The 27,272-nt window shown below is 45.0% G+C and overlaps 1 protein-coding gene across 1 annotated transcript in view; it reads right to left on the bottom strand.

Annotated features, from left to right (window-relative positions):
• Positions 1 to 27,272, bottom strand: part of LOC146858120 (gamma-crystallin-1-like) — a 75,554-nt gene that overhangs the window by 4,303 nt on the left and 43,979 nt on the right. Inside the window, exon 2 of the mRNA XM_085646887.1 lies at positions 3,443 to 3,685. Coding sequence (XP_085503013.1) covers positions 3,443 to 3,685 — 243 coding nt within the window. The remainder of the gene's footprint in view (positions 1 to 3,442; positions 3,686 to 27,272) is intronic.

Genomic DNA, 27,272 nt, shown 5'->3' with positions numbered 1-27,272 from the left:
GACCCTCGTGACAATGGTCCAGTCCAGCTTGGGGCAACACTACAGCAGCTTCCTCCGTTTTCCATATAGACAACTAAAGCAGGGCCAGGCAGGTACTGAGTCTTTCAGTCATACAACCTAGGCCCAGCTCATTCTGACATATAAAATGTGGGGTCGGGGGGAGTGAAATACAATATCGTTCTATAAAAAAATGTTTTGTCTGTTTGAATAGCTGTGCAATTACTTATTCCTCCAAGTTCACACTGGGAGGTATACATTTTATTTATTGGGGCCAAAGGCCTGCCTCCTGGTGGAGAAGAAGGACTGAATAATGATCCAGAAGTTTGCAATAACATTGGAAAAACTCTTAGGTCAATGGGTCTGCCTTCTCCTCTACTGTCAGTCATTATTAGGTTGCATGAGATCTAACTATGCTCAAGTGCATTTGGGCAAACAGGGTGAGCTTGCGGAGCGCATTTCTGCAGAAAGAGGAGTGAGACAGGGTTCTTGCCCCACTCTTTTCTCCCTCTTTACTAACAATGTTTTTAAAGAACTGATGGGCTGTATTCACGGCCCCCCCATACCTGCATTATGATTTGTAGATTATATCCTTCTCTTTTCTATAACGCTCAGGGGCTTACAAAACCTTCTACCTAAGTTTAAAGACTATTGTGATTACAAGGACCTGGAAATCAACACCTCAATAACTAAATATATGGCTTTGAATACTCAAAGGTCTTTTAAGAGTAACATCCGCATAGGTACAATACGAACTTAAAAAGGTGTAGAGCTTTGAATATCTGGGAACAAATATTGACAGTAGATTTTTTTGGGTGTCCCAAATGGAGAAAAGTAGATTGATGCTGCAGCATGGGGCTGGTGCACTCTTAAGGTTCCAACATGCATCAATCAATAGAGCAGAATCACAGCGTAGGAGATTCATAAAGCCAAGAATCAGACAGCACACCTTTACCGGCTGAGATTTGGGGCTATGTAAATACATCAAGGCCGATAGTACCAGAAAATGTGTTCATTAGATCTCCCCTTAATCATCCTCAAGCTACTCCTTTGTGTTTTTTACATAAGGCTACTGAGAATTGAGCAGATGGCTGATTTGAGACCCCTTTTATATTGGGTACATGTCTGGACCATGGCCAAATTATCCCCCTACAAGGCACATGTTTCTAAAATAGTTTAATCTTGCATGTTTAGTACTATACCTTGGTTCTGCGGTGTAAAATATCTGTTAGCCACATTAGGATTAGGCCTGGGCAGTGATTACAGTTTTGCGTAGTGACAAAAAACTCTGCTAACCTACGTAGAGCACCCCGAGAGGCGGAGTACGTTACCTCGAGCCGTTGGCAATGAATGTTATCATCAGTTGTTTGTCCTGTGCTGTAAAATCAGCACAAACAGCATCACGACCAGCGAAAGAGGGTGCTGCTTCTTTCTGCTGCTCGAGTAGAAGTTCTACTCAAGCAACAGCTTCCTCATCGTAAATGAAAGGCTTCTCAACGCGAGCGGTAGCGACCATCCTGCGTTGAGACATCTAGCTGAGACGATGTATAGCGTTGAACTTGCCTTTGGTGAGAGAGAGCGAGGAAAAAACTCTGCTATGTGGAGTGGAGTTTTTTGGAACTCCGCAGAGCAAAAAGTGGGAAAAACTCTGCAAACTCAGCGAATGGAATGGAGTTCACCACCAAGGCCTAATTAGGATTAGGAAGTTGGTGGACTGATCCCTCATTCCTAACTCCTTTTAGCTAAGGCTGTTGTTAAAACAATTGCAATGGTCATATGTCATAGACCAGATGCACTGGAACACTGCAGAAGGGAGCCCAACTGCCAAGTATTTGGAGCATGAACGCTCACCTTTCTTAGAGATATTTCTAGACGCAATCTACCCACCCCTAGCAAAAGCATTGTTCATAAGAAGGGAACCCAACTGCCATGCATTTGGAGAATAAACCTTCACCTTTCTTAAAGATATTTATAGACAAGATCTATGCATTCCCTTGCAAAAACAGTGTTCATGGGGTTTCGGTATAGAACTTCGTGTATTAAAAGTTTTAGTTCAAGTTGGTCCACTCTACAATTCTATAATATGCACAGATCTCTTTGTAACTGTTTGGCTGTTGAGGTTATAGAACTTGTATTTTACTTCTGCCCAGCATACTGTATAGTTAGGTGGAAATCGATAAACCCTATTTGCCTTCATTTGAGTACACATCAGTCATCGCGGATGGTACAATTTGATACCTTTCGTCCAATTTTGTTTCTACTAAGCAAATACTTACACTGCCTGTGGCTCATCCAGAAATGTTCAGGCCTGCCATTATAAATTTTTTCTAACTACTTCTTCTAAATTCAGCAATAGTAGTTGCAGGGCCTAAAAAAGTATGTGTTGTTTATATAAGGGATGTGTTCAAAACATTTATACACCTGAGCACTTGAAAGTTGAGTATAAGTATATCCTACTATTAACATATATAGTTATAACATTTTAACTAATTTGATCTATTGTATGATTTATTTACAATGTTTTTATTCAATTTCTATATGTATGTTTTTAAGCAGTTTTTTTGCAATAAAAATTAATTGATCAATCGATTGATTGAATTTCTCTCACCTGTACCCAGTTTGCTAAAGTCCCTAATGTCTTTCTAGATATGACAAAAATCGTACTAATGTATGTTTGAGTACAAAACACAGAACCCACACAAACAATATGGCTGACTTTTAACTTTTTAAGGACTGTAATGAGGCAAGAATTTTGTCATCACCATGTACTGTGGTATACCTCACAATTACTGTGGTATATAGCGGCTCAATATATAACTTAGATTTTGTCCCTTATTATAACAAAACTACAGAACCAATTTTCATAAACTACCAAAAAGGATCGTTTCCACGCCATAATCTATATTCCTGGCACATTCCATGAAAATCCTTTCAGCCATTTTGCTGCTGCGTCTGTGTAAAAAGTGTATGGGAAATGCATTGGTGAAAAACTGTGCTTTGCCCACCCATTTTTTCTTTGCACCCATGTAACTAATCGCCACAAAACTTTACATCTCAGCCAATGTAGAAAAAAAGAAAGAAGTCTGCAAAGTTTTATGTAGATTCTTCAAACAGTGGCAAAGTTGCATACAGAGGTTAGGTGCGGATTTTAACACCCACTGTGGGAATTTGGGCAAGAAAGATCTATAAGGCCACATTAATCCAAATACCGGAACCAGTGCAAAAATTGTTTCGCTCTGAATTTTGTGCTAGGGAACATAATAAAGTAGTATTCTAGCTTTCAAGAAAAAATGCAGACGATAACAGCTTAGTATTTCTGCTCAAAATAGAATCTACCAGTACCAGTTGTGCAGAAATTACTGCCTAAGAAAATCAATCCTTGATATAGATGGGAAACACAATCATGAAATAGTAAATCATATAATGGCATAAAATCTAAACTCACTTGTGGGATCATCCGGGTAGACCTGATGGAGTCATTGTAGCCATCCCACCGCTGGTAATCGGGGTACTCGCCCTTTTTCAGGTGATATTGATGCCCCTTGTAGTTGGGGTGCTCATAGAGCATCCAGCACCCGTTTTGTACTTTGATGGAGTTACAGCGGCTGAAGTAGGAGTGCAGGTCAGCACAGTCAGAGCTGCACTCATAGCAGCGTCCACCAAAGTTACGGTCCTCGTAGAAGATGATCTGCAGGAGAAATTGATAGTAGGGTTTGGAACCTTAGTTGCATCACAGAGCGCTCTGTTCATCAGGCAAGAGTGATGTTCACAGTCAGAAAATTGGAATGGTATTTGCTGGTTCTGATCCAAGTTTTCACCATGAAGTTAAGTTCATATTGCACATGTCCGCCTCACTAGTTTTGAAACGATACATTACTTAGAGCTCCATAAGTTAAGTGGCGACAGACCCAGCTTATACATTGTAACTACTAATAGGGACCGAGCACCACCACAATCCGCAAGAGTGTCTGTAGAATGCTTTTACAGGGATCAGAGTTCTGAGTTGTGTGATAATTATCACAAGACTCCTGTTTTATTTCAGCAGGTCCAACCTGACAAAATATACTGGATGAAAAGGCTGAGAGAAAAGGCAAAACAGGAGTTGTTTGGAGCTTTAAATACCGATTCTGTGAGTGAAAACCTGGATTAGGAGGTATTGCACCCAGTAAATACCTCATCTAGGGGTATAGGATACATGGGGTCTTGTAAATCTTTTAGCCCTAAACAGCCCGCTTGTATTCATGGACAGAGCATCTTTTCCTGGGCAGCACTGCTGATGTGTAAATGCCCTCTGCAGTAATACGTAGATGCTATGATTTTGCTGTAAATTCCCTTAAACCATATCTCCGTGTTGTGCATTTGTTTTACCATTACAGAAGCCTAACATGGACAAAGAGTAAATGAAAGCACTATACCCATCTGCATACCTCACTCAACCAGTAGAACAAAACTGTTACCCAATGTGGCTTGGAATTCAATCAACTATATTCTCCAGCAGTCACACTGGCTGCAAAGTGACTGCACTGCTCGAAATCAAAGCCGGAGTCACCATCTGACCACTTTGCTTAACACAAGCATTAGTCCACGGTAAAACCCCAAACTTCCTCAGTAGCAAATTCGAATGTTATATCCCTGTGAGAGTTTAGGTTATGCCCAGAAAGATGTGCTTCCAAGCAGTTAAACACCCCAGTTTTGCAGGTGCTTTTGTGAATAGCTGCACCAAGAGTGACTACTTCCCTTTTGGAAAGAAGCTGAAGAAAAGCCTTTCATGAATATCAGCATTTCTCCACTACTTCAAGCCAGGAAGCACCGGGAGATGCTGCCTTGTCACCTCATGTATACATTTGCGCTTTTGTTCTTCCATCTATTCATCATTTTTTTATTTGTTTGTGTGTTCATTCACTCGTTTACTTTCACTTTTGTATTTATTGATTCACAATGTTTTTAGGTCAAGTCTGAGCAGCGCATGCACTGCTCTGCGAGGCATGCTATATTCGAGTATGGACTTGAAGCTCTGCCCACTCTCTGCCCATATTTTTAATTGGCTTTTCTCATTGACCTTTGTAAATGCTGGCTTCTGATTCGTTAATACGCTATTCAGTCCCTCCTTAGTACTGCCTTGTCTTCAAATGTAACTTTCCATGAGGTTTGGCCCTTTTACTACTGTTTTTACACGTTATGTCTTATTTAGTCTGTAAGCAGACTTTAATGAGTTTCTCCTACTGCAGGCACGACATGCTTTCCTGCAACATTCAGCACAGCATGCGAGCTTTCACTTGTCAAGCAGTCCGGGACAATGGTGGCAATGTCTCGCATTTAAAAGAGTTTGAGCTATTGGATTTGTAAATGCCAATGCCTTTTATTTATGTGTCAATTATCATAACAAAATAAAAATAAAAGGTATGGTCATTTACTATACAAATAGCTTAAACTCTCGAAAATGCGGAATCTATTGCATTGCAAATGCTTGTTGTTTTTAGGTGGGGCTTATTTTCATCGTGGACATCCTAAAAATGATAATCTAATGACATTTTTATCCCTTTGCTAATACAAATATGAAATAGTCAATATGTGAATCTGGTGTATATACACTATTTAGCTTATGGGACCATAATTAGATTTTCTTTCTAACTATGTTTCTACATGTTCCCAAAATCTGAACATTTTAAAAGACTCTATTTACAGGTGTGTGTACAAAGATAAAAATATGTACCAAAACTTTTTACACAATTTTTCAAAATAAATAGTGTTAGACCTGGCACCTTGGCGTAAGTCTCCCTTCCACTTTTTGTTGCTGTGCCTCATGTGTTTTGCTGGTGTTAGCTGCGCAGAGCACTGTGCCACTGCCAACCAGTGCCACAGTGCAAGTGCTCCCTATATAAAATGTATATGTTGGTTGGATTCCATGATTGGCTTATTTGGTTTACTGTCAGACCCCAGTAGAGTGCACCTGGAGTTCCCAGGGCTTGTAAATCCAAATGTGCCACCCACAGAAGCAGCCTTGTAAAATGTGTCTAAGGTCTGCTATTGCAGAACCTGCGTGCAGTCTGGTACTGTCATGCTGACTGGGCAAGTGCACCCACTTGCCAGTCCCTAAACCTTCCCTTTTCTTCATGTGAGTCACCCCTATGGTAGGCCCAAGGGCAGGGTGCATTGTAAGCATAAGGTAGGACAAGCCCTGATGTGTGTGGCATGTCCTAATAGTGAATTGCAGCCATTTTCGTTTTTTCACTATTGCAAGGCTACCTGTTCTCCATAGGCCAGAATGGGCAGTTAGAATTGTTACATTCTATGATCCTAACAGACCCAGGGAACATGGTAGAAATTCGAGTTTAGTATGCCTGAACTCAGAATAATAAAATACATCTTTTAGTAAAGTTTATTTTAATATTCTGTGTTTGCAAATACCACTTTTACATAGCTGGTATTTGCTTGCCTAACCATTTCAGCCCGCCTCTGCTATGATGTGTATCTGCTGTCTGGCTTCTGTGAGTCACAGGGCTGGGGGATTCCAGAGGGGCAGGGCTACGTAGCCTGGTGGTGAATAGTGAGATTGACATCCAGATGGGTGAGAGGAGTGCACCTGGACTCTGAATAGAGCTGTGCTCTGCTACCACAATGCTGGCTCCACGTCCTGCGGAGCGGCGATGTTTCTGCCCTGCACCTTAAATAGAAAGTCAGAGTCATGTCAACAAAGTGCTCAGGAACTGGTTCTGGCTTGGGGCAAAGGGCCCTCTACCCCAGAGGAACAAAGGAATTAGGGGTATAAGTATTGGGACCCTGCTCCCAAAAATGTATATCCTGCTTGACAAGAAGAACTTCTGCCTGAGGAGAAGGAACCGGGAAAGCTGTAGGGAGGAGTACTGTCCCTGACCTGGGGGATTGGCCTGCAGCGGTTGCCTTGCTGCTGAAGGAGAGGAGAAAGACTACAAAGAAACTTTGCTTCAACTTGAGCTTGCCCCCTGAACGAAGTCCCAGGACCAGTGGACTTCATCCGCCTCGCAATCCGCTGCTAGAAACGCTGTTTTTAGCATTTGCCGAGGCCGGGAGCTGTGTACACCTCGTACCTCCAATTCGTGTCCATCAACGCACCGTACCCCGCCTGTCCGCCTCAATCAACACGCCCTACGATCCGTAGATCGCACCGTGACTGGCCGACTTCGCCGCGTACATACGCTTCGCTTCATCGAGTCATCTTGGTTGGTACGACTCGCACCCTGCCGCTGAAGTTCAAGACTGCCGCACGCATCGAAGGGGGGAGTACGCACCGTATGTCCGCCCCGCACCGCAGCGAAAGACTGAAAGCCACGGCTCCTACAATAAGGCTCGTACGCCGCAACGAACAGCAACCGCACCGCACAAAACCACCGTCCCCTCAAGCAATGCGACTCTGGGCCCCTACAAGCCGTAGCTCGCACCGTGAATGAAGGACAACGCTGCGTGCAACGCTTTTGTTTTCACCGCTTCGTCCGTGCCGGACTCATTGAATTAAGGTAATGTGTACGTCTCGCACTGCATTTGTGTGCGCTTCGGACCGGAGCGTCCGCTGCGCCTGTTTGACTCTTTCTGGGCATTTTCATCACCATGAGAGCCGGACAAAGGGTATGAATCGCACAGAACTCTAAAATCAAGCATTTTAACAAGAACTCTTTATTGCTAATAGTATTGTGGTCATTTTTGTCGTTATTTGGTCTTGTGCTAAGTCTTTACATAAAGATAACTATTTTTAATATAACTCTAGTGTGGTGTCCATTTGTGGTGTTGTCACTGGGTTACTGTATATGGTCACAAATGCTTAACCTATAACGCTCTGGGATAAGCCTTGTCTGCTCGCGCCAAGCTACATAGAGGGTGAGCAGGGTTAATTTTAGGAGTGTAACCCCTTACCCTGACTAGAGGAGAGGGTCCCTGCTTGTCACAAGTCTCTACCTGTGCCAACCAGAGACCCCCAATTCTAACATAGGTGGTCAGCGGTGAGGATCCTGAATTTGCATTTGTGATTCATGTACAGTGATTGGTGAACACCACTTAGTGAGTTCAGACCATAGCGCAGCCACATACTTTTTTGATTTTTGGTTGCCAAGAAATCTCCATTATTGAAAAAGTTTGCCTGGTTCAGTCATTGTTGAGAAAGCGCCATCTGTAGTCTCTGAAAGCGAAGAAGTAGAATGGGAAGAGGAGAGACTAGAGAGCTACACCAAGGCCCAGCTGAAGGACTTCTGCAAAAAGTTCAAAGTTCCCCATGCTGGATGCAAGGTCAAGGCAGATCTACACAAGGTGCGAAGGGCCTGGATTGAGTCAAGGTCGCCTAAAGAGGTGGTAGTAATTGAACCAGCAGAAAGCGTCCATAGCTTTGGCAGAGGCCTGTCGCCAGAAGAGTTGGCAGACAGGAAAGAAACCTGGATGCATGAGATGGAGATGGCAAGGCTCAGATTGAATGGGCAACTGGAGCTGGAAAGCAAAAAGCTGGCTCTGGAAGAGAGAAAAATCCAAATGGAACATGAAATGAAGTTGAGGGAATTGGATCTAAAGGCTAAGAGTTTAGAGTCTACTCCCTCTGGTGGCAGCACACCGCCAGTGCAGGTAGAATCAAGGGTGTACATACCAAAAGATGTGGTGAAAGAATTTTTTAAGAATGATGACATAGGGCAGTGGTTCAAAGCCTATGAGGTAGCCATGTTTTCCCACCGGGTCCCTGAGAAAGATTGGGGAGCGGGGTTGTGGGGACGGTTCCTTAGTGAGGGGCGGGACACACTGCTAGACTTGCCTTCAGATGTTTATAATTCTTATCCCCATATGAAGGAAGCTTTGATGACTAGGTATGGGTTGACCCCTGAGTTGTATAGACAAAGGTTCAGGGGTTGCACAAAGATTCCAAACAGTACGTATGTTGAGTATGTAACTTTTTTTTGCAGTGGCTCACACAAAGAGGGGTTAAAGGAAGAGCTAGGCTACCTACAACAACTGTTGTCCTATATGTCTTCCAAATTGAATAAATCTCACATGTAATATAGGGTAGCACAGTAAAAACTAAGGACCAACCATTACCTTGGGCATGTGCCAGTTATGGACGAAAACCCTCACTCACCCGACGGTGACATGCTTCATCATTGGGTTTCTCCAGCACACGGGGACCGCAGGGTACCCCGTGTGGGCTACAACTTAACCCGAGAGGGAAGGAGCAGGAGTGCAAAAGCACGCGTTGGATCTACCAACTCGAAATGGTAAGGAGGGGAGAGTGCAAAGTAATAAATTGGAAAAAGTGAAGGTTAAAAACTATCTATTTAGGGGAAACCATTTTATTCTTCCTGCCTAAATGATAGTGATTAAAAGGCAAGTGAGTATAGGGTTAGATTTACCCTATCTATTGATCAACATGTTTCTGCCCAGGTGACATAGCTGTTCGAGGCATTCGTCAGGATCAAAAGATAGTCACTCTGCTGTATCAGTGCTCAAATCATAATAAAATTGTATACTTAGGCCTCAGGATCTTGACCTTCAAACGGACAATCGTTCAGCGTGATAGGTCAGGGGGCTCTGAAAAACATCAAAACTTGTAATAATACTCTTCAAATAGTATTCACCCATGTGACCATAGCCCAAAATGGTGGTAAAAATTGTGTTATAGGAAAGAATTCTTGTCTTACCTAAAGCATATTTGTGTGTGTCAACTCGACCGACTTCAGAGTCTTACATCACGCTTGATATGCTATGAAAATTAAAATAAATGAGCTCCTCTACTTGTTTGGTCTAGCTCATAATACAGACACCATAGTATAAGACCAACCTTAATAATTGCATTACTTGTGTAGAATATATCTTCAACAAAACAGAAAGAATGGCTATGTTGAATCAAATGGCAGTACTCTATCAGGAGTGGTAACGCACTGATTGTTACTGAATTCCGGACGGTGCAGTCAATTTGTGATTACTGCAGACCCTAATTGCCAACCCCGTAGAAAGGACTCTTACAGTAAACGGAGACAACGTCTCAGGGACCAATGATGCCGGCAATCGTAAAAACGATTGTGCAGTTAAAAGTGCAACAAGCGAGGCAGAAAGAAGGCTTAGCGACAAAACATCTCAATGATAGCTTACTTGATCAACGCGTGATGCTGCTTCAAGGACTCTGCTGGGAGTTACGCTTTGGTAGAGCGTGTTTGTATTTATGCGGAAGTGTTTGAAGGTTGAGTCACGTGATAACGTGCTCAATGTAACTGCGTGTGTATGAAACGATCGTGATAGCACCAAAATGAAATAAAATAAACACAGCCCGGGACTGTAGAAATGTTGACTTTCAACGCATTTTACTATTATTCACAAACATGTGGATATCTATGTTTCTTATAAAAAGCGTGAACGGGATTAAATTAAAACCAACAACGCTTGCCTTACTAGAATATGGGAAAGCTAAAGAGGCTGATCACGTGATCTATGTTCCTTGTCTATTGAGATGTATCCCCTCTAGTTATCGAAATGGCAGATATCGAAGGGTATAAAAACAGATACTGATCAACACACTCGTATATATCATACAGTGCCTCCATGTGTTCAAAATAGTAGAACCACCATCTGGAAACATTATTAAAAGGTGAATAGTGGTCTCAGGTCTGCTCCTAAATTATCCGCATCAGTATTAGACTGACAAGCAGTATATGGATGTCATGTTAGCAAATAATTTTTTTTTTGCCATATATGAGCCACAACATGGAATTAGTAGACAAGGAGTATGTGAACATATTATATTCTCTTTAATGGCCAATAGCCATAAATAGCCTCTTAATATTCCATACATTTGAACACATATAACATACAAAGGTGCAGAAAAAACTGATCTGATATACTACTAGGATGCTAAAAGAAATATACCACAAGATCGGCATGTATGGAAATGAAGTTCGTAATATTGTAGTAATGGCACATGGCATCATTTAGTGGGGGTTCAGTGCACACCAGGGTATATCATCATTGAGCCCAATTATATGACTACCCAATCTGAAAACCCATCGTTGTTCTCTTTGGAACAAAACTGTCTCCAAAGGGCCCATGTTCCTATGATAATGGGGTTTGTCTAGGACCACCCATTTAAGATCCATTTCAGTGTGGTCTGCATCTAGAAAGTGCCTGGTCAATTTCGTATTAGATTTCTTGCACCTGATGGAACTTTTGTGTTCAATCAACCTGGTTTTAACCTTACGAGTAGTCATGCCTACATAGTAAAGTTTACAGGGACACTGTATGAGGTAAACAACTCCATCAGAATTGCAATTTGTATGTGTAGTAAGACGCCAGGGCGTTTTTAATCCCAGATCTAATGAAAATGTTCTTGTGGTAAGGTGACATACCGCGCAAGATCCACATGGATAATGACCTAGAACTGGTGTACCTGTATTGATTGTTCGTAGCTCACCAGTGGCACAAGTAACTCTCGGCCGAGAATGTACTAAAATGTTGCCAAGGTTCCTACTTCATCTAAATGCAAAGAGGGGTTTCTCACAAGTTTTTTTACCCTTATTAAGGATGTTCCAATTGGTGTTGATTGCTTTTTTTTATAGTTGTGCTGAGATGGCTGAAAGTACTGACACAAACTAAGCGATCGGAAGAGGGTTTGTCATATGTTTCCAGCAAAGCCTCTCTGTTGTTGTTCATAGCTCTCTTATTTGCCTTGTGTACCAAGCGTGCTGGATATTGACATTTCTGAAGTTGCGCGCTGAGATTGCTGGCATGTTTCTGATATGTCAAAAGTTCGGTACAGTTTCTTATCAACCGTAAGAATTGTCCGATAGGGAGATTATCCCGGAGTGTCCGTGGATGGAAGCTTCTGTAGTTGAGCAAGGAATTACATGCCATGGGTTTTTGATATAATTCCATGTAAATGTTACCTTCATGTGGATATAATCTCAAATCAAGAAAGGGCAAAGTCTCCTTGCTGGCTTCCCATGTAAAATTGAGGTGAGTGTTAAGAGAATTAAGCCAAAAGGAAAATTCAGATAATGAATTGTGGTCACCTTCCCAGATGATTAAGATGTCATCAATATATCGCTTCCACAGTAATCACAAATTGACTGCACCGTCCGGAATTCAGTAACAATCAGTGCGTTACCACTCCTGATAGAGTACTGCCATTTGATTCAACATAGACATTCTTTCTGTTTTGTTGAAGATATATTCTACACAAGTAATGCAATTATTAAGGTTGGTCTTATACTATGGTGTCTGTATTATGAGCTAGACCAAACAAGCAGAGGCGCTCATTAATTTTAATTTTTAATAGCATATCGAGCATGATGTAAGACTCTGAAGTCGGTCGAGTTGACACACACAAATATGCTTTAGGTAAGACAAGAATTCTTTCCTATAACACAATTTTTACCACCATTTTGGGCTATGGTCACATGGGTGAATACTATTTGAAGAGTATTATTACAAGTTTTGATGTTTTTCAGAGCCCCCTGACCTATCACGCTGAACGATTGTCCGTTTGAAGGTCAAGATCCTGAGGCCTAAGTATACAATTTTATTATGATTTGAGCACTGATACGGATGTATGTCGTTACAACGCACACTTTTACAACGCATGCACTTACAACGCATTTTTTACAACGCACAATCCATTACAACGCATGACATTACAACGCAGGACACTACAACGCATTTTTAAAAACTACCTTTACAACGCATTTCCATTACAACGCATACTACCTTTACAACGCATACCATTACAACGCATAATATTAAATTGCATTTAAGGTAAGTATTAGATAGTATAGGGGTAAAAATTACTATTCTAACTCCAGGGGGTGCAACAGTAGGGTAAGTGTTGGATAGTATAGGGTTAAAAATTACTATTCTAACTCCAGGGGGTGCAACAGTAGGGTAAATGTTGGATAGTATAGGGGTAAAAATTACTATTCTAACTCCAGGGGGTGCAACAGTAGGGAAAGTGTTGGATAGTATAGGGGTAAAAATTACTATTCTAACTCCAGGGGGTGCAACAGTAGGGTAAGTGTTGGATAGTATAGGGGTAAAAATTACTATTCTAACTCCAAGGGGTGCAACATGAGGGTAAGTGTTGGATAGTATAGGGGTAAAAATTACTATTCTAACTCCAGGGGGTGCAACAGTAGGGTAAGTGTTGGATAGTATAGGGGTAAAAATTACTATTCTAACTCCAGGGGGTGCAACAGTAGGGTAAGTGTTGGATAGTATAGGGGTAAAAATTACTATTCTAACTCCAGGGGGTGCAACAGTAGGGTAAGTGTTGGATAGTATAGGGGTAAAAATTACTATTCTAACTCCAGGGGGTGCAACAGTAGGGTAAGTGTTGGATAGTATAGGGGTAAAAATTACTATTCTAACTCCAGGGGGTGCAACAGTAGAGTAAGTGTTGGATAGTATAGGGGTAAAAATTACTATTCTAACTCCAGGGGGTGCAACAGTAGGGTAAGTGTTGGATAGTATAGGGGTAAAAATTACTATATTATGCGTTGTAATGGTATGCGTTGTAATGGTAGTATGCGTTGTAATGGAATGCGTTGTAAAGGTAGTTTTTAAAAATGCGTTGTAGTGTCATGCGTTGTAATGTCATGCGTTGTAATGGATTGTGCGTTGTAAAAAATGCGTTGTAAGTGTAGTGCGTTGTAAAAGTTGCGTTGTAAAGGTTGTTCCCCCACTGATACAGCAGAGTGACTATCTTTTGATCCTGACGAATGCCTCGAACAGCTATGTCACCTGGGCAGAAACATGTTGATCAATAGATAGGGTAAATCTAACCCTATACTCACTTGCCTTTTAATCACTATCATTTAGGCAGGAAGAATAAAATGGTTGCCCCTAAATAGATCGTTTTTAACCTTCACTTTTTCCAATTTATTACTTTGCACTCTGCCCCACCTTACCATTTCGAGTTGGTAGATCCAACGCGTGCTTTTGCACTCCTGCTCCTTCCCTCTCGGGTCAAGTTGTAGCCCACACGGGGTACCCTGCGGTCCCCGTGTGCTGGAGGAACCCAATGATGAAGCATGTCACCCTCGGGTGAGTGAGTGTTTTCGTCCATAACTGGCACATGCCCAAGCTAATGGTTGGTCCTTAGTTTTTACTGTGCTACCCTATATTACATGTGAGATTTACCTTTTTTTGCAGAGCACTGGATGGTTGGGCGAAGGGTAGCAAGGTTGATGATTTTCAGGGGCTTCTTGATTTAATGGCATGGGAGCACTTGTCCAGTAACTGTTTTCCTGAGCTACGCCAGCACCTGATTGATAGTAGGCTGACTAACCCTAGGAAGCTTGCTGAGGAGGCAGACCGCTGGGTCAGTACCAGGGTCCACAAGGGTCCAGTGGGAGACTCCGCCAAAGGTGGGCAGGGTCCCCAGCAGAAGAGTGGGGGGGACAGGGGTAACCAGAGGGAGTTCCCAAGAAGGCCCCAAAGTAATCCCCAAGGGAACCAAGGGAAAGGTTCTCAGCCTCCCCCACCCCAGAAACCGACCGGGCCCCGACAGGCCCCCCTGTTCAGAAGGGGCCCCTAAAATGTTACAAGTGTGGTAACATGGGTCATTTTGCCTCTGATCCAAAGTGTCCCTTGTTTGTTAAACCAGCACCCACTGGTGCTCCGCCCCGGCAGACGGCTTGTGTAGCCTTGGGGGAGGAGAGGGTAGGCCAAGGTGGGTGGGGTCCCGCAGAGATGTCCCTTGTCTCGTTAGGAGACTGTGAGATGGTCCCCCAAACCCAGCTGCCTGATAACACTAAAAAATACAGGCAGTGGGTGACCATCAATGGCCATAGGGTTGAAGCTCTGAGAGATAGAGGAGCCAGTGTGACAGCTGTCAAGTGTCACCTGGTGTCTCAAGAGCAGGTGGTCCCAGGAGCATTCTATCCGGTTGTTGCCGCTGACAACACAGAGAGTCACTGCAAGGTGGCTCAGGTTCCTTTTGAGTGGGGGGTCTCTGGTACTCTTCAGGTAGCTGTGAGGCCCGCCATGCCTGTAGACTGTCTGTTAGGGAATGATTTGGAGAGCTCTCCTTGGGCTAAGGTGGAGCGAGTGCTCACCTGGAGATGTTGGGTATGCCGGATTGGGTGTGTGTCACCACACGGTCCGTGGCAGCAAGTAGAGGTGCTCAAGAGGTCCTGGAGCCTGAGAGGGAGGCTGAGGGACCGGCCTTAGAGAGAAGAGGAAGGGGGCACGGGAAACCGGCCCCTGAAGTTCCCACAGTCCAGGAGGAATCAGACCTTGAGGGGGTTGCCCTGGAGCCTGCAGGGGAACAGATAGCTGAACTGGGGGACCTGTCTGAGCTGACCCATTGGCAGCAAGAAGGAGGGCCCTCCATGGAGGACTTTTGTAAGGCGCAGAAAGAATGCCCTTCTCTCGTGGGTATGCGGCAGCAGGCTGCAGCCCAGGCCGCAGGTGATCAGTCTGGGTTACATTTCATTTACTGGGAGAACGACCTCCTGTATACAGAGCCTAAGGTTGCTGAGCCTGGGTCAGCCCGTGTGCTGGTGGTACCCCAGAGCTTCAGAGCCTTCCTACTGGGGCTGGCTCACGATGTGCCATTGGCAGGACATTTGGGGCAGGACAAGACCTTTGAAAGGCTTGTCACCCACTTTTATTGGCCTCAAATGTGCAGGAGTTCAGACACTCACTGCAGGACCTGTCAGACTTGCCAGGCAAGTGGAAAGAGTGGGAGGAAGCAGAAGGCTCCTCTCCAGCCATTCCCTGTGGTCCGTACCCCATTCAAGCGAGTGGGGATTGACATTGTGGGGCACTGGACCCCAGGACAGCCATGGGCAACAGGTTTATCCTGGTCCTGGTGGACCATGCCACCCGGTACTGGGCTGGCAGTGAGCCGTCATTTGAGTTAGGGAGGTACTACAGACTGCCTAGGACCCTGTCAATTCGATTTAGCGCCTTATTTTCAAATTGTGGCGGTGGGATTTCTTTATTTGAATATGTCAGCATTTATGTGTTAACCCTGTCCTGAGGAGGCCGAAGAAGGAGTAAGGCCGAAACGCGATTGCGTAGACACTTCAAAAGGAGGAGTCGCGGAAATATAATATTGTGTTGATTTTGTTTAATGGTACACTAGGATGGTCTATACTAGTTAAGAGACCTCAGTGTATTATCTAGACTACCTCCTAGTGGCCCTCTCAGAAATTGTAAGGAGGACACTAGTAGAAAACAGTTGGTTTTAGGGTTAGTATTGATGTCTTACTGTATGTTTTGATTTATGTCATGTCATTGTGTATGTACATTTTTTTGTGTATACATGTTCTTCTTCATGAGCAGATGTCATTTTCTATGTAGTTTGAAAAATATTTTGATAGAATCTTTTTAGAGTAATTACCTAAGAGAGAGTAATTAAACGTGCTCTACTCAAAAAATTTTCTCTGAGTATTAATTCCTTTAGACCATTTTGCTTTGTATGATATCCCAGGACAGCCATGGGCAACAGGTTTATCCTGGTCCTGGTAGACCATGCCACCCGGTACCCGCAAGCGATCCCTCTGAGGACAGTGACGGCCCCCGTGGTGGGACGTGCACTGATGGGAATTTTCTCCAGAGTGGGATTACCTCTAGAGGTGGTGTCTGACCGGGGTACCAATTTCAGATCCAAGTATATGAAATCCCTTTGGCAAGAGTGTGGTGTAACCTACAAGTTTACCACACCTTACCACCCCCAAGGAAATGGGTTGGTTGAGAGATTCAACCGTACCCTCAAAGGCATGATAATGGGTCTGGAAGAACCCATGAGGCGTAAGTGGGACGTCCTCTTACCATGCCTTCTCTTTGCTTGCCGCGAGGTGCCACAGAAGTCTCTAGGGTTCAGCCCGTTTGAGCTCCTGTATGGCCACCCAGTGAGAGGACCTCTAAGTCTGGTCAAGGAAGGCTTGGAGCAATCTCCTAGGAAACCTCCCCAGAATGTATATAGCTACATGCTGGCCTTCAGGAATCAGACTAGGCGATTCAGGCAACTTGCTGGGGCAAATCTGGAAGCCAGCCAGGAGGAGATGAAGCAGTGGTACGACCAGAATGCCACTCTGGTAGAGAGTCAGCCTGGACAGAAGGTGTGGGTCTTGGCCCCCGTGGATCCTTGTGCCTATTTGGTGGACTTGCGGTCTCCCAGGAACCCCTTGAGGGTCCTACATGTCAACCGTCTCAAGCCCCACTTGGAGAGGTCCCAAGTGGGCATTCTCTTGGCAACAGATGCTGGGATGGAAGAGTAGACCGAGCCTCTTCCTGACCTCCTGTCAGCACAGGAGCAAGATGGGTCAGTGGATGGTGTCATCCTCTCTTCCACCCTGACCCCTGAGCAACAGAATGATTGTCTCCAGCTGCTGGGACAATTTTCTGATCTGTTTTCCCTGCTTCCCGGTGACACTGATTGGTGCATCCATGATGTGGACACTGGGGACAGTACACCTGTGAGGCACAAGGCCTACAGGGTGACTGACAGGGTGAGAGCGTGCATCAAGGAGGAGGTCTCCAAGATGTTTTCACTAGGCGTAATTGAGTCCTCCAGCAGTCCTTGGGCCAGCCCAGTGGTCTTGGTCCCAAAGGCTGCAGCGCCGGGAGCCACACCCGAACTCCGGTTCTGTGTGGACTACAGAGGACTCAATTCAGTCACCAGGACTGACGCACACCCCATCCCCAGAGCTGATGAGCTCATAGATTGGCTAGGGGCTGCCAAGTACCTCAGCACGTTTGATTTAACGTCTGGGTACTGGCAGATCGCCTTGACCGATGGGGCCAAAGAGAGGTCAGCATTTTCCACCCCAGATGGGCACTACCAGTTCCGGGTTATACCCTTTGGGATGAAGAATGCCCCTGCCACCTTCCAGAGGTTGGTCAACCAGGTGTTGGCTGGGCTGGATTCGATCAGTGCTGCTTACCTGGATGACATCGCAGTGTTCAGCTCCACTTGGGAAGAACACCTGCACCACCTCTGGGAAGTGTTGATGGCGCTGCGGAGGGCAGGCTTCACGATCAAGGCCAGTAAGTGCCGGATCGGGCAGGGTTCCGTGGTGTACTTGGGGCACCATGTTGGGAGCGGCCAGGTGGCGCCCCTTCAACCCAAGATAGAAACCATCCTGAATTGGGAGTCGCCCAAAACCCAGACAGAGGTTAGAGCCTTCCTAGGTCTCACCGGGTACTACAGGAGGTTTGTCAAGGAGTATGGCAACATTGTTGCCCCCTTGACAGCGCTTACTTCGAGGAAGCAGCCCAGGAAAGTGATTTGGACTGACACATGTCAGAAAGCTTTTGAGGCCCTGAAAACTGCTATGTGCACGGCGCCCGTGCTCTTGGCTCCCAACTTCTCCAAAGAGTTTATCATTCAGACAGACGCTTCAGAGCATGGTGTGGGGGCTGTTCTTTCACAGATTAATGAGGAGGGCCTAGATCAACCTGTAGCCTTCCTTAGCAGGAGGTTACTTCCACGGGAACAGAGATGGAGTGCTATTGAGCGTGAGGCATTTGCTGTGGTCTGGGCACTGAAGAAGTTAAGACGATACCTGTTTTGGTCTCACTTCAGGGTTCAGACAGACCACAGACCCTCAGATGGTTCATGCATATGAGGGGTGAGAATCCTAAGCTGTTGAGGTGGTCCATTTCCCTACAGGGTATGGATTTCACGGTGGAACATCACCCTGGCACAGATCACGACAATGCTGACGGTCTGTCCAGATTTTTCCGCCTTAGTGATGAGGAACTTCCTGGGGTAGGGTAGTTCTCCCCACATTTCTGCTGGAGGGGACACATGTTAGACCTGGCACCTTGGCGTGAGTCTCCCTTCCACTTTTTTGTTGCTGTGCCTCATGTGATTTGCTGGTGTTTGCTGCTCAGAGCACTGGGCCACTGCCAACCAGTGCCACAGTGCAAGTGCTCCCTATATAAAATGTATATGTTGGTTGGATTCCATGATTGGCTTATTTGGTTTACTGTCAGACCCCAGTAGAGTGCACCAGGAGTGCCCAGGACTTGTAAATCCAAATGCTGCTAGTGGGCTTGCAACACTGGTTGTGCCACCCACAGAAGCAGCCTTGTAAAATGTGTCTAAGGTCTGCCATTGCAGAACCTGCGTGCAGTCTGGTACTGTCATGCTGACTGGGCAAGTGCACCCACTTGCCAGTCCCTAAACCTTCCCTTTACTTCATGTGAGTCACCCCTATGGTAGGCCCAAGGGCAGGGTGCATTGTAAGCATAAGGTAGGACAAGCCCTGATGTGTGTGGCATGTCCTAATAGTGAATTGCAGCCATTTTCGTTTTTTCACTATTGCAAGGCTACCTGTTCTCCATAGGCCAGAATGGGCAGTTTGAATTGTTACATTCTATGATCCTAATAGACCCAGGGAAAATGGTAGAAATTCGAGTTTAGTATGCCTGAACTCAGAATAATAAAATACATCTTTTAGTAAAGTTTATTTTAATATTCTGTGTTTGCAAATACCACTTTTAGAAAGCTGGTATTTGCTTGCCTAACCATTTCAGCCCGCCTCTGCTATGATGTGTATCTGCTGTCTGGCTTCTGTGAGTCACAGGGCTGGGGGATTCCAGAGGGGCAGGGCTATGTAGCCTGGTGGTGAATAGTGAGATTGACATCCAGATGGGTGAGAGAAGTGCACCTGGACTCTGAATAGAGCTGTGCTCTGCCACCACAATGCTGGCTCCACGTCCTGCGGAGCGGCTGATGTTTCTGCCCTGCACCTTAAATAGAAAGTCAGAGTCATGTCAACAAAGTGCTCAGGAACTGGTTCTGGCTGGGGGCAAAGGGCCCTCTACCCCAGAGGAACAAAGGAATTAGGGGTATAAGTATTGGGACCCTGCTCCCAAAAATTTAGATCCTGCTTGACAAGAAGAACTTCTGCCTGAGGAGAAGGAACCGGGAAAGCTGTAGGGAGGAGTACTGTCCCTGACCTGGGCGATTGGCCTGCAGCGGTTGCCTTGCTGCTGAAGGAGAGGAGAAAGACTACAAAGAAACTTTGCTTCAACTTGAGCTTGCCCCCTGAACGAAGTCCCAGGACCAGTGGACTTCATCCGCCTCGTAATCCGCTGCTAGAAAAGCTGGTTTTAACATTTGCCGAGGCCGGGAGCTGTGTACGCCTCGTACCTCCAATTCGTGTCCATCAACGCACAGTACCCCGCCTGTCCGCCTCAATCAACACGCCCTACGATCCGTAGATCGCACCGTGACTGGCCGACTTCGCCGCGTACATACGCTTCGCTTCATCGAGTCATCTTGGTTGGTACGACTCGCACCCTGCCGCTGAAGTTCAAGACTGCCGCACGCATCGAAGGGGGGAGTACGCACCGTACGTCCGCCCCGCACCGCAGCCAAAGACTGAAAGCCACGGCTCCTACAATAAGGCTCGTACGCCGCAACGAACAGCAACCGCACCGCACAAAAGCACCGTCCCCTCAAGCAATGCGACTCTGGGCCCCTACAAGCCGTAGCTCGCACCGTGAATGAAGGACAACGCTGCGTGCAACGCTTTTGTTTTCACCGCTTCGTCCGTGCCGGACTCATTGAATTAAGGTAATGTGTACGTCTCGCACTGCATTTGTGTGCGCTTCGGACCGGAGCGTCCGCTGCGCCTGTTTGACTCTTTCTGGGCATTTTCATCACCGTGAGAGCCGGACAAAGGGTATGAATCGCACAGAACTCTAAAATCAAGCATTTTAACAAGAACTCTTTATTGCTAATAGTATTGTGGTCATTTTTGTCTTTATGTGGTCTTGTGCTAAGTCTTTACATAAAGATAACTATTTTTAATATAACTCTAGTGTGGTGTCCATTTGTGGTGTTGTCACTGGGTTACTGTATATGGTCACAAATGCTTAACCTATAACGCTCTGGGATAAGCCTTGTCTGCTCGCGCCAAGCTACCTAGAGGGTGAGCAGGGGTTATTTTAGGAGTGTAACCCCTTACCCTGACTAGAGGAGAGGGTCCCTGCTTGTCACAAGTCTCTACCTGTGCCAACCAGAGACCCCCAATTCTAACATAGGTGGTCAGCGGTGAGGATCCTGAATTTGCATTTGTGATTCATGTACAGTGATTGGTGAACACCACTTAGTGAGTTCAGACCATAGCGCAGCCACATACTTTTTTGATTTTTGGTTGCCAGGAAATCTCCATTATTGAAAAATTTTGCCTGGTTCGTCATTGTTGAGAAAGCGCCATCTGTAGTCTCTGAAAGCGAAGAAGTAGAATGGGAAGAGGAGAGACTAGAGAGCTACACCAAGGCCCAGCTGAAGGACTTCTGCAAAAAGTTCAAAGTTCCCCATGCTGGATGCAAGGTCAAGGCAGATCTACTCAAGGCGCTGAGGGCCTGGATTGAGTCAAGGTCGCCTAAAGAGGTGGTAGTAATTGAACCAGCAGAAAGCGTCCATAGCTTTGGCAGAGGCCTGTCGCCAGAAGAGTTGGCAGACAGGAAAGAAACCTGGATGCATGAGATGGAGATGGCAAGGCTCAGATTGAATGGGCAACTGGAGCTGGAAAGCAAAAAGCTGGCTCTGGAAGAGAGAAAAATCCAAATGGAACATGAAATGAAGTTGAGGGAATTGGATCTAAAGGCTAAGAGTTTAGAGTCTACTCCCTCTGGTGGCAGCACACCGCCAGTGCAGGTAGAATCAAGGGTGTACATACCAAAAGATGTGGTGAAAGAATTTTTTAAGAATGATGACATAGGGCAGTGGTTCAAAGCCTATGAGGTAGCCATGTCTTCCCACCGGGTCCCTGAGAAAGATTGGGGAGCGGGGTTGTGGGGACGGTTCCTTAGTGAGGGGCGGGACACACTGCTAGACTTGCCTTCAGATGTTTATAATTCTTATCCCCATATGAAGGAAGCTTTGATGACTAGGTATGGGTTGACCCCTGAGTTGTATAGACAAAGGTTCACGGGTTGCACAAAGATTCCAAACAGTACGTATGTTGAGTATGTAACTTTTTTTTGCAGTGGCTCACACAAGGAGGGGTTAAAGGAAGAGCTAGGCTACCTACAACAACTGTTGTCCTATATGTCTTCCAAATTGAATAAATCTCACATGTAATATAGGATAGCACAATAAAAACTAAGGACCAACCATTACCTTGGGCATGTGCCAGTTATGGACGAAAACCCTCACTCACCCGAGGGTGACATGCTTCATCATTGGGTTCCTCCAGCACACGGGGACCGCAGGGTACCCCGTGTGGGCTACAACTTAACCCGAGAGGGAAGGAGCAGGAGTGCAAAAGCACGCGTTGGATCTACCAACTCGAAATGGTAAGGAGGGGCAGAGTGCAAAGTAATAAATTGGAAAAAGTGAAGGTTAAAAACGATCTATTTAGGGGCAACCATTTTATTCTTCCTGCCTAAATGATAGTGATTAAAAGGCAAGTGAGTATAGGTTTAGATTTACCCTATCTATTGATCAACATGTTTCTGCCCAGGTGACATAGCTGTTCGAGGCATTCGTCAGGATCAAAAGATAGTCACTCTGCTGTATCAATGCTCAAATCATAATAAAATTGTATACTTAGGCCTCAGGATCTTGACCTTCAAACGGACAATCGTTCAGCGTGATAGGTCAGGGGGCTCTGAAAAACATCAAAACTTGTAATAATACTCTTCAAATAGTATTCACCCATGTGACCATAGCCCAAAATGGTGGTAAAAATTGTGTTATAGGAAAGAATTCTTGTCTTACCTAAAGCATATTTGTGTGTGTCAACTCGACCGACTTCAGAGTCTTACATCACGCTTGATATGCTATGAAAATTAAAATAAATGAGCTCCTCTACTTGTTTGGTCTAGCTCATAATACAGACACCATAGTATAAGACCAAACTTAATAATTGCATTACTTGTGTAGAATATATCTTCAACAAAACAGAAAGAATGGCTATGTTGAATCAAATGGCAGTACTCTATCAGGAGTGGTAACGCACTGATTGTTACTGAATTCCGGACGGTGCAGTCAATTTGTGATTACTGCAGACCCTAATTGCCAACCCCGTAGAAAGGACTCTTACAGTAAACAGAGACAACGTCTCAGGGACCAATGATGCCGGCAATCGTAAAAACGATTGTGCAGTTAAAAGTGCAACAAGCGAGGCAGAAAGAAGGCTTAGCGACAAAACATCTCAATGATAGCTTACTTGATCAACGCGTGATGCTGCTTCAAGGACTCTGCTGGGAGTTACGCTTTGGTAGAGCGTGTTTGTATTTATGCGGAAGTGTTTGAAGGTTGAGTCACGTGATAACGTGCTCAATGTAACTGCGTGTGTATGAAACGATCGTGATAGCACCAAAATGAAATAAAATAAACACAGCCCGGGACTGTAGAAATGTTGACTTTCAACGCATTTTACTATTATTCACAAACTTGTGGATATCTATGTTTCTTATAAAAAGCGTGAACGGGATTAAATTAAAACCAACAACGCTTGCCTTACTAGAATATGGGAAAGCTAAAGAGGCTGATCACGTGATCTATGTTCCTTGTCTATTGAGATGTATCCCCTCTAGTTATCGAAATGGCAGATATCGAAGGGTATAAAAACAGATACTTATCAACACACTCGTATATATCATACAGTGCCTCCATGTGTTCAAAATAGTAGAACCACCATCTGGAAACATTATTAAAAGGTGAATAGTGGTCTCAGGTCTGCTCCTAAATTATCCGCATCAGTATTAGACTGACAAGCAGTATATGGATGTCATGTTAGCAAATAAAAATTTTTTTGCCATATATGAGCCACAACATGGAATTAGTAGACAAGGAGTATGTGAACATATTATATTCTCTTTAATGGCCAATAGCCATAAATAGCCTCTTAATATTCCATACATTTGAACACATATAACATACAAAGGTGCAGAAAAAACTGATCTGATATACTACTAGGATGCTAAAAGAACTATACCACAAGATCGCCATGTATGGAAATGAAGTTCGTAATATTGTAGTAATGGCACATGGCATCATTTAGTGGGGGTTCAGTGCACACCAGGGTATATCATCATTGAGCCCAATTATATGACTATCCAATCTGAAAACCCATCGTTGTTCTCTTTGGAACAAAACTGTCTCCAAAGGGCCCATGTTCCTATGATAATGGGGTTTGTCTAGGACCACCCATTTAAGATCCATTTCAGTGTGGTCTGCATCTAGAAAGTGCCTGGTCAATTTCGTATTAGATTTCTTGCACCTGATGGAACTTTTGTGTTCAATCAACCTGGTTTTAACCTTACGAGTAGTCATGCCTACATAGTAAAGTTTACAGGGACACTGTATGAGGTAAACAACTCCATCAGAATTGCAATTTGTATGTGTAGTAAGACGCCAGGGCGTTTTTAATCCCAGATCTAATGAAAATGTTCGTGTGGTAAGGTGACATACCGCGCAAGATCCACATGGATAATGACCTAGAACTGGTGTACCTGTATTGATTGTTCGTAGCTCACTAGTGGCACAAGTAACTCTCGGCCGAGAATGTACTAAAATGTTGCCAAGGTTCCTACTTCGTCTAAATGCAAAGAGGGGTTTCTCACAAGTTTTTTTACCCTTATTAAGGATGTTCCAATTGGTGTTGATTGCTTTTTTTTATAGTTGTGCTGAGATGGCTGAAAGTACTGACCCAAACTAAGCGATCGGAAGAGGGTTTGTCATATGTTTCCAGCAAAGCCTCTCTGTTGTTGTTCATAGCTCTCTTATTTGCCTTGTGTACCAAGCGTGCTGGATATTGACGTTTCTGAAGTTGCGCGCTGAGATTGCTGGCATGTTTCTGATATGTCAAAAGTTCGGTACAGTTTCTTCTCAACCGTAAGAATTGTCCGATAGGGAGATTATCCCGGAGTGTCCGTGGATGGAAGCTTCTGTAGTTGAGCAAGGAATTACATGCCATGGGTTTTTGATATAATTCCATGTAAATTTTACCTTCATGTGGATATAATCTCAAATCAAGAAAGGGCAAAGTCTCCTTGCTGGCTTCCCATGTAAAATTGAGGTGAGTGTTAAGAGAATTAAGCCAAAAGGAAAATTCAGATAATGAATTGTGGTCACCTTCCCAGATGATTAAGATGTCATCAATATATCGCTTCCACAGTAATCACAAATTGACTGCACCGTCCGGAATTCAGAAACAATCAGTGCGTTACCACTCCTGATAGAGTACTGCCATTTGATTCAACATAGACATTCTTTCTGTTTTGTTGAAGATATATTCTACACAAGTAATGCAATTATTAAGGTTGGTCTTATACTATGGTGTCTGTATTATGAGCTAGACCAAACAAGCAGAGGCGCTCATTTATTTTAATTTTTAATAGCATATCGAGCATGATGTAAGACTCTGAAGTCGGTCGAGTTGACACACACAAATATGCTTTAGGTAAGACAAGAATTCTTTCCTATAACACAATTTTTACCACCATTTTGGGCTATGGTCACATGGGTGAATACTATTTGAAGAGTATTATTACAAGTTTTGATGTTTTTCAGAGCCCCCTGACCTATCACGCTGAACGATTGTCCGTTTGAAGGTCAAGATCCTGAGGCCTAAGTATACAATTTTATTATGATTTGAGCACTGATACAGCAGAGTGACTATCTTTTGATCCTGACGAATGCCTCGAACAGCTATGTCACCTGGGCAGAAACATGTTGATCAATAGATAGGGTAAATCTAACCCTATACTCACTTGCCTTTTAATCACTATCATTTAGGCAGGAAGAATAAAATGGTTGCCCCTAAATAGATCGTTTTTAACCTTCACTTTTTCCAATTTATTACTTTGCACTCTGCCCCTCCTTACCATTTCGAGTTGGTAGATCCAACGCGTGCTTTTGCACTCCTGCTCCTTCCCTCTCGGGTCAAGTTGTAGCCCACACGGGGTACCCTGCGGTCCCCGTGTGCTGGAGGAACCCAATGATGAAGCATGTCACCCTCGGGTGAGTGAGTGTTTTCGTCCATAACTGGCACAAATGCCAAGCTAATGGTTGGTCCTTAGTTTTTACTGTACTACCCTATATTACATGTGAGATTTACCTTTTTTTGCAGAGCACTGGATGGTTGGGTGAAGGGTAGCAAGGTTGATGATTTTCAAGGGCTTCTTGATTTAATGGCATGGGAGCACTTGTTCAGTAACTGTTTTCCTGAGCTACGCCAGCACCTGATTGATAGTAGGCTGACTAACCCTAGGAAGCTTGCTGAGGAGGCAGACCGCTGGGTCAGTACCAGGGTCCACAAGGGTCCAGTGGGAGACTCCGCCAAAGGTGGGCAGGGTCCCCAGCAGAAGAGTGGGGGGGACAGGGGTAACCAGAGGGAGTTCCCAAGAAGGCCCCAAAGTAATCCCCAAGGGAACAAAGGGAAAGGTTCTCAGCCTCCCCCACCCCAGAAACCGACCGGGGCCCCATCAGGCCCCCCTGTTCAGAAGGGGCCCCTAAAATGTTACAAGTGTGGTAACATGGGTCATTTTGCCTCTGATCCAAAGTGTCCCTTGTTTGTTAAACCAGCACCCACTGGTGCTCCGCCCCGGCAGACGGCTTGTGTAGCCTTGGGGGAGGAGAGGGTAGGCCAAGGTGGGTGGGGTCCCGCAGAGATGTCCCTTGTCTCGTTAGGAGACTGTGAGATGGTCCCCCAAACCCAGCTGCCTGATAACACTAAAAAATACAGGCAGTGGGTGACCATCAATGGCCATAGGGTTGAAGCTCTGAGAGATAGAGGAGCCAGTGTGACAGCTGTCAAGTGTCACCTGGTGTCTCAAGAGCAGGTGGTCCCAGGAGCATTCTATCCGGTTGTTGCCGCTGACAGCACAGAGAGTCACTGCAAGGTGGCTCAGGTTCCCTTTGAGTGGGGGGGTCTCTGGTACTCTTCAGGTAGCTGTGAGGCCCGCCATGCCTGTAGACTGTCTGTTAGGGAATGATTTGGAGAGCTCTCCTTGGGCTAAGGTGGAGCTTAGTGCTCACCTGGAGATGGTGGGTATGCCGGATTGGTTGTGTGTCACCACACGGTCCGTGGCAGCAAGTAGAGGTGCTCAAGAGGTCCTGGAGCCTGAGAGGGAGGCCCAGGGACCGGCCTTAGAGAGAAGAGAAAGGGGGCATGGGAAACCGGCCCCTGAAGTTCCCACAGTCCAGGAGGAATCAGACCTTGAGGGGGTTGCCCTGGAGCCTGCAGGGGAACAGATAGCTGAACTGGGGGACCTGTCTGAGCTGACCCATTGGCAGCAAGAAGGAGGGCCCTCCATGGAGGACTTTTGTAAGGCACAGAAAGAATGCTCTTCTCTCGTGGGTATGC

This window comes from Triturus cristatus, chromosome 3_2, assembly GCF_964204655.1.
Source record: "Triturus cristatus chromosome 3_2, aTriCri1.1, whole genome shotgun sequence".
NCBI classification, from domain to species: Eukaryota; Metazoa; Chordata; class Amphibia; order Caudata; family Salamandridae; genus Triturus; species Triturus cristatus.
The sequence above is the reverse complement of the archived record's forward strand: the minus strand, read 5'-3'. Positions and strand labels throughout refer to the sequence as shown.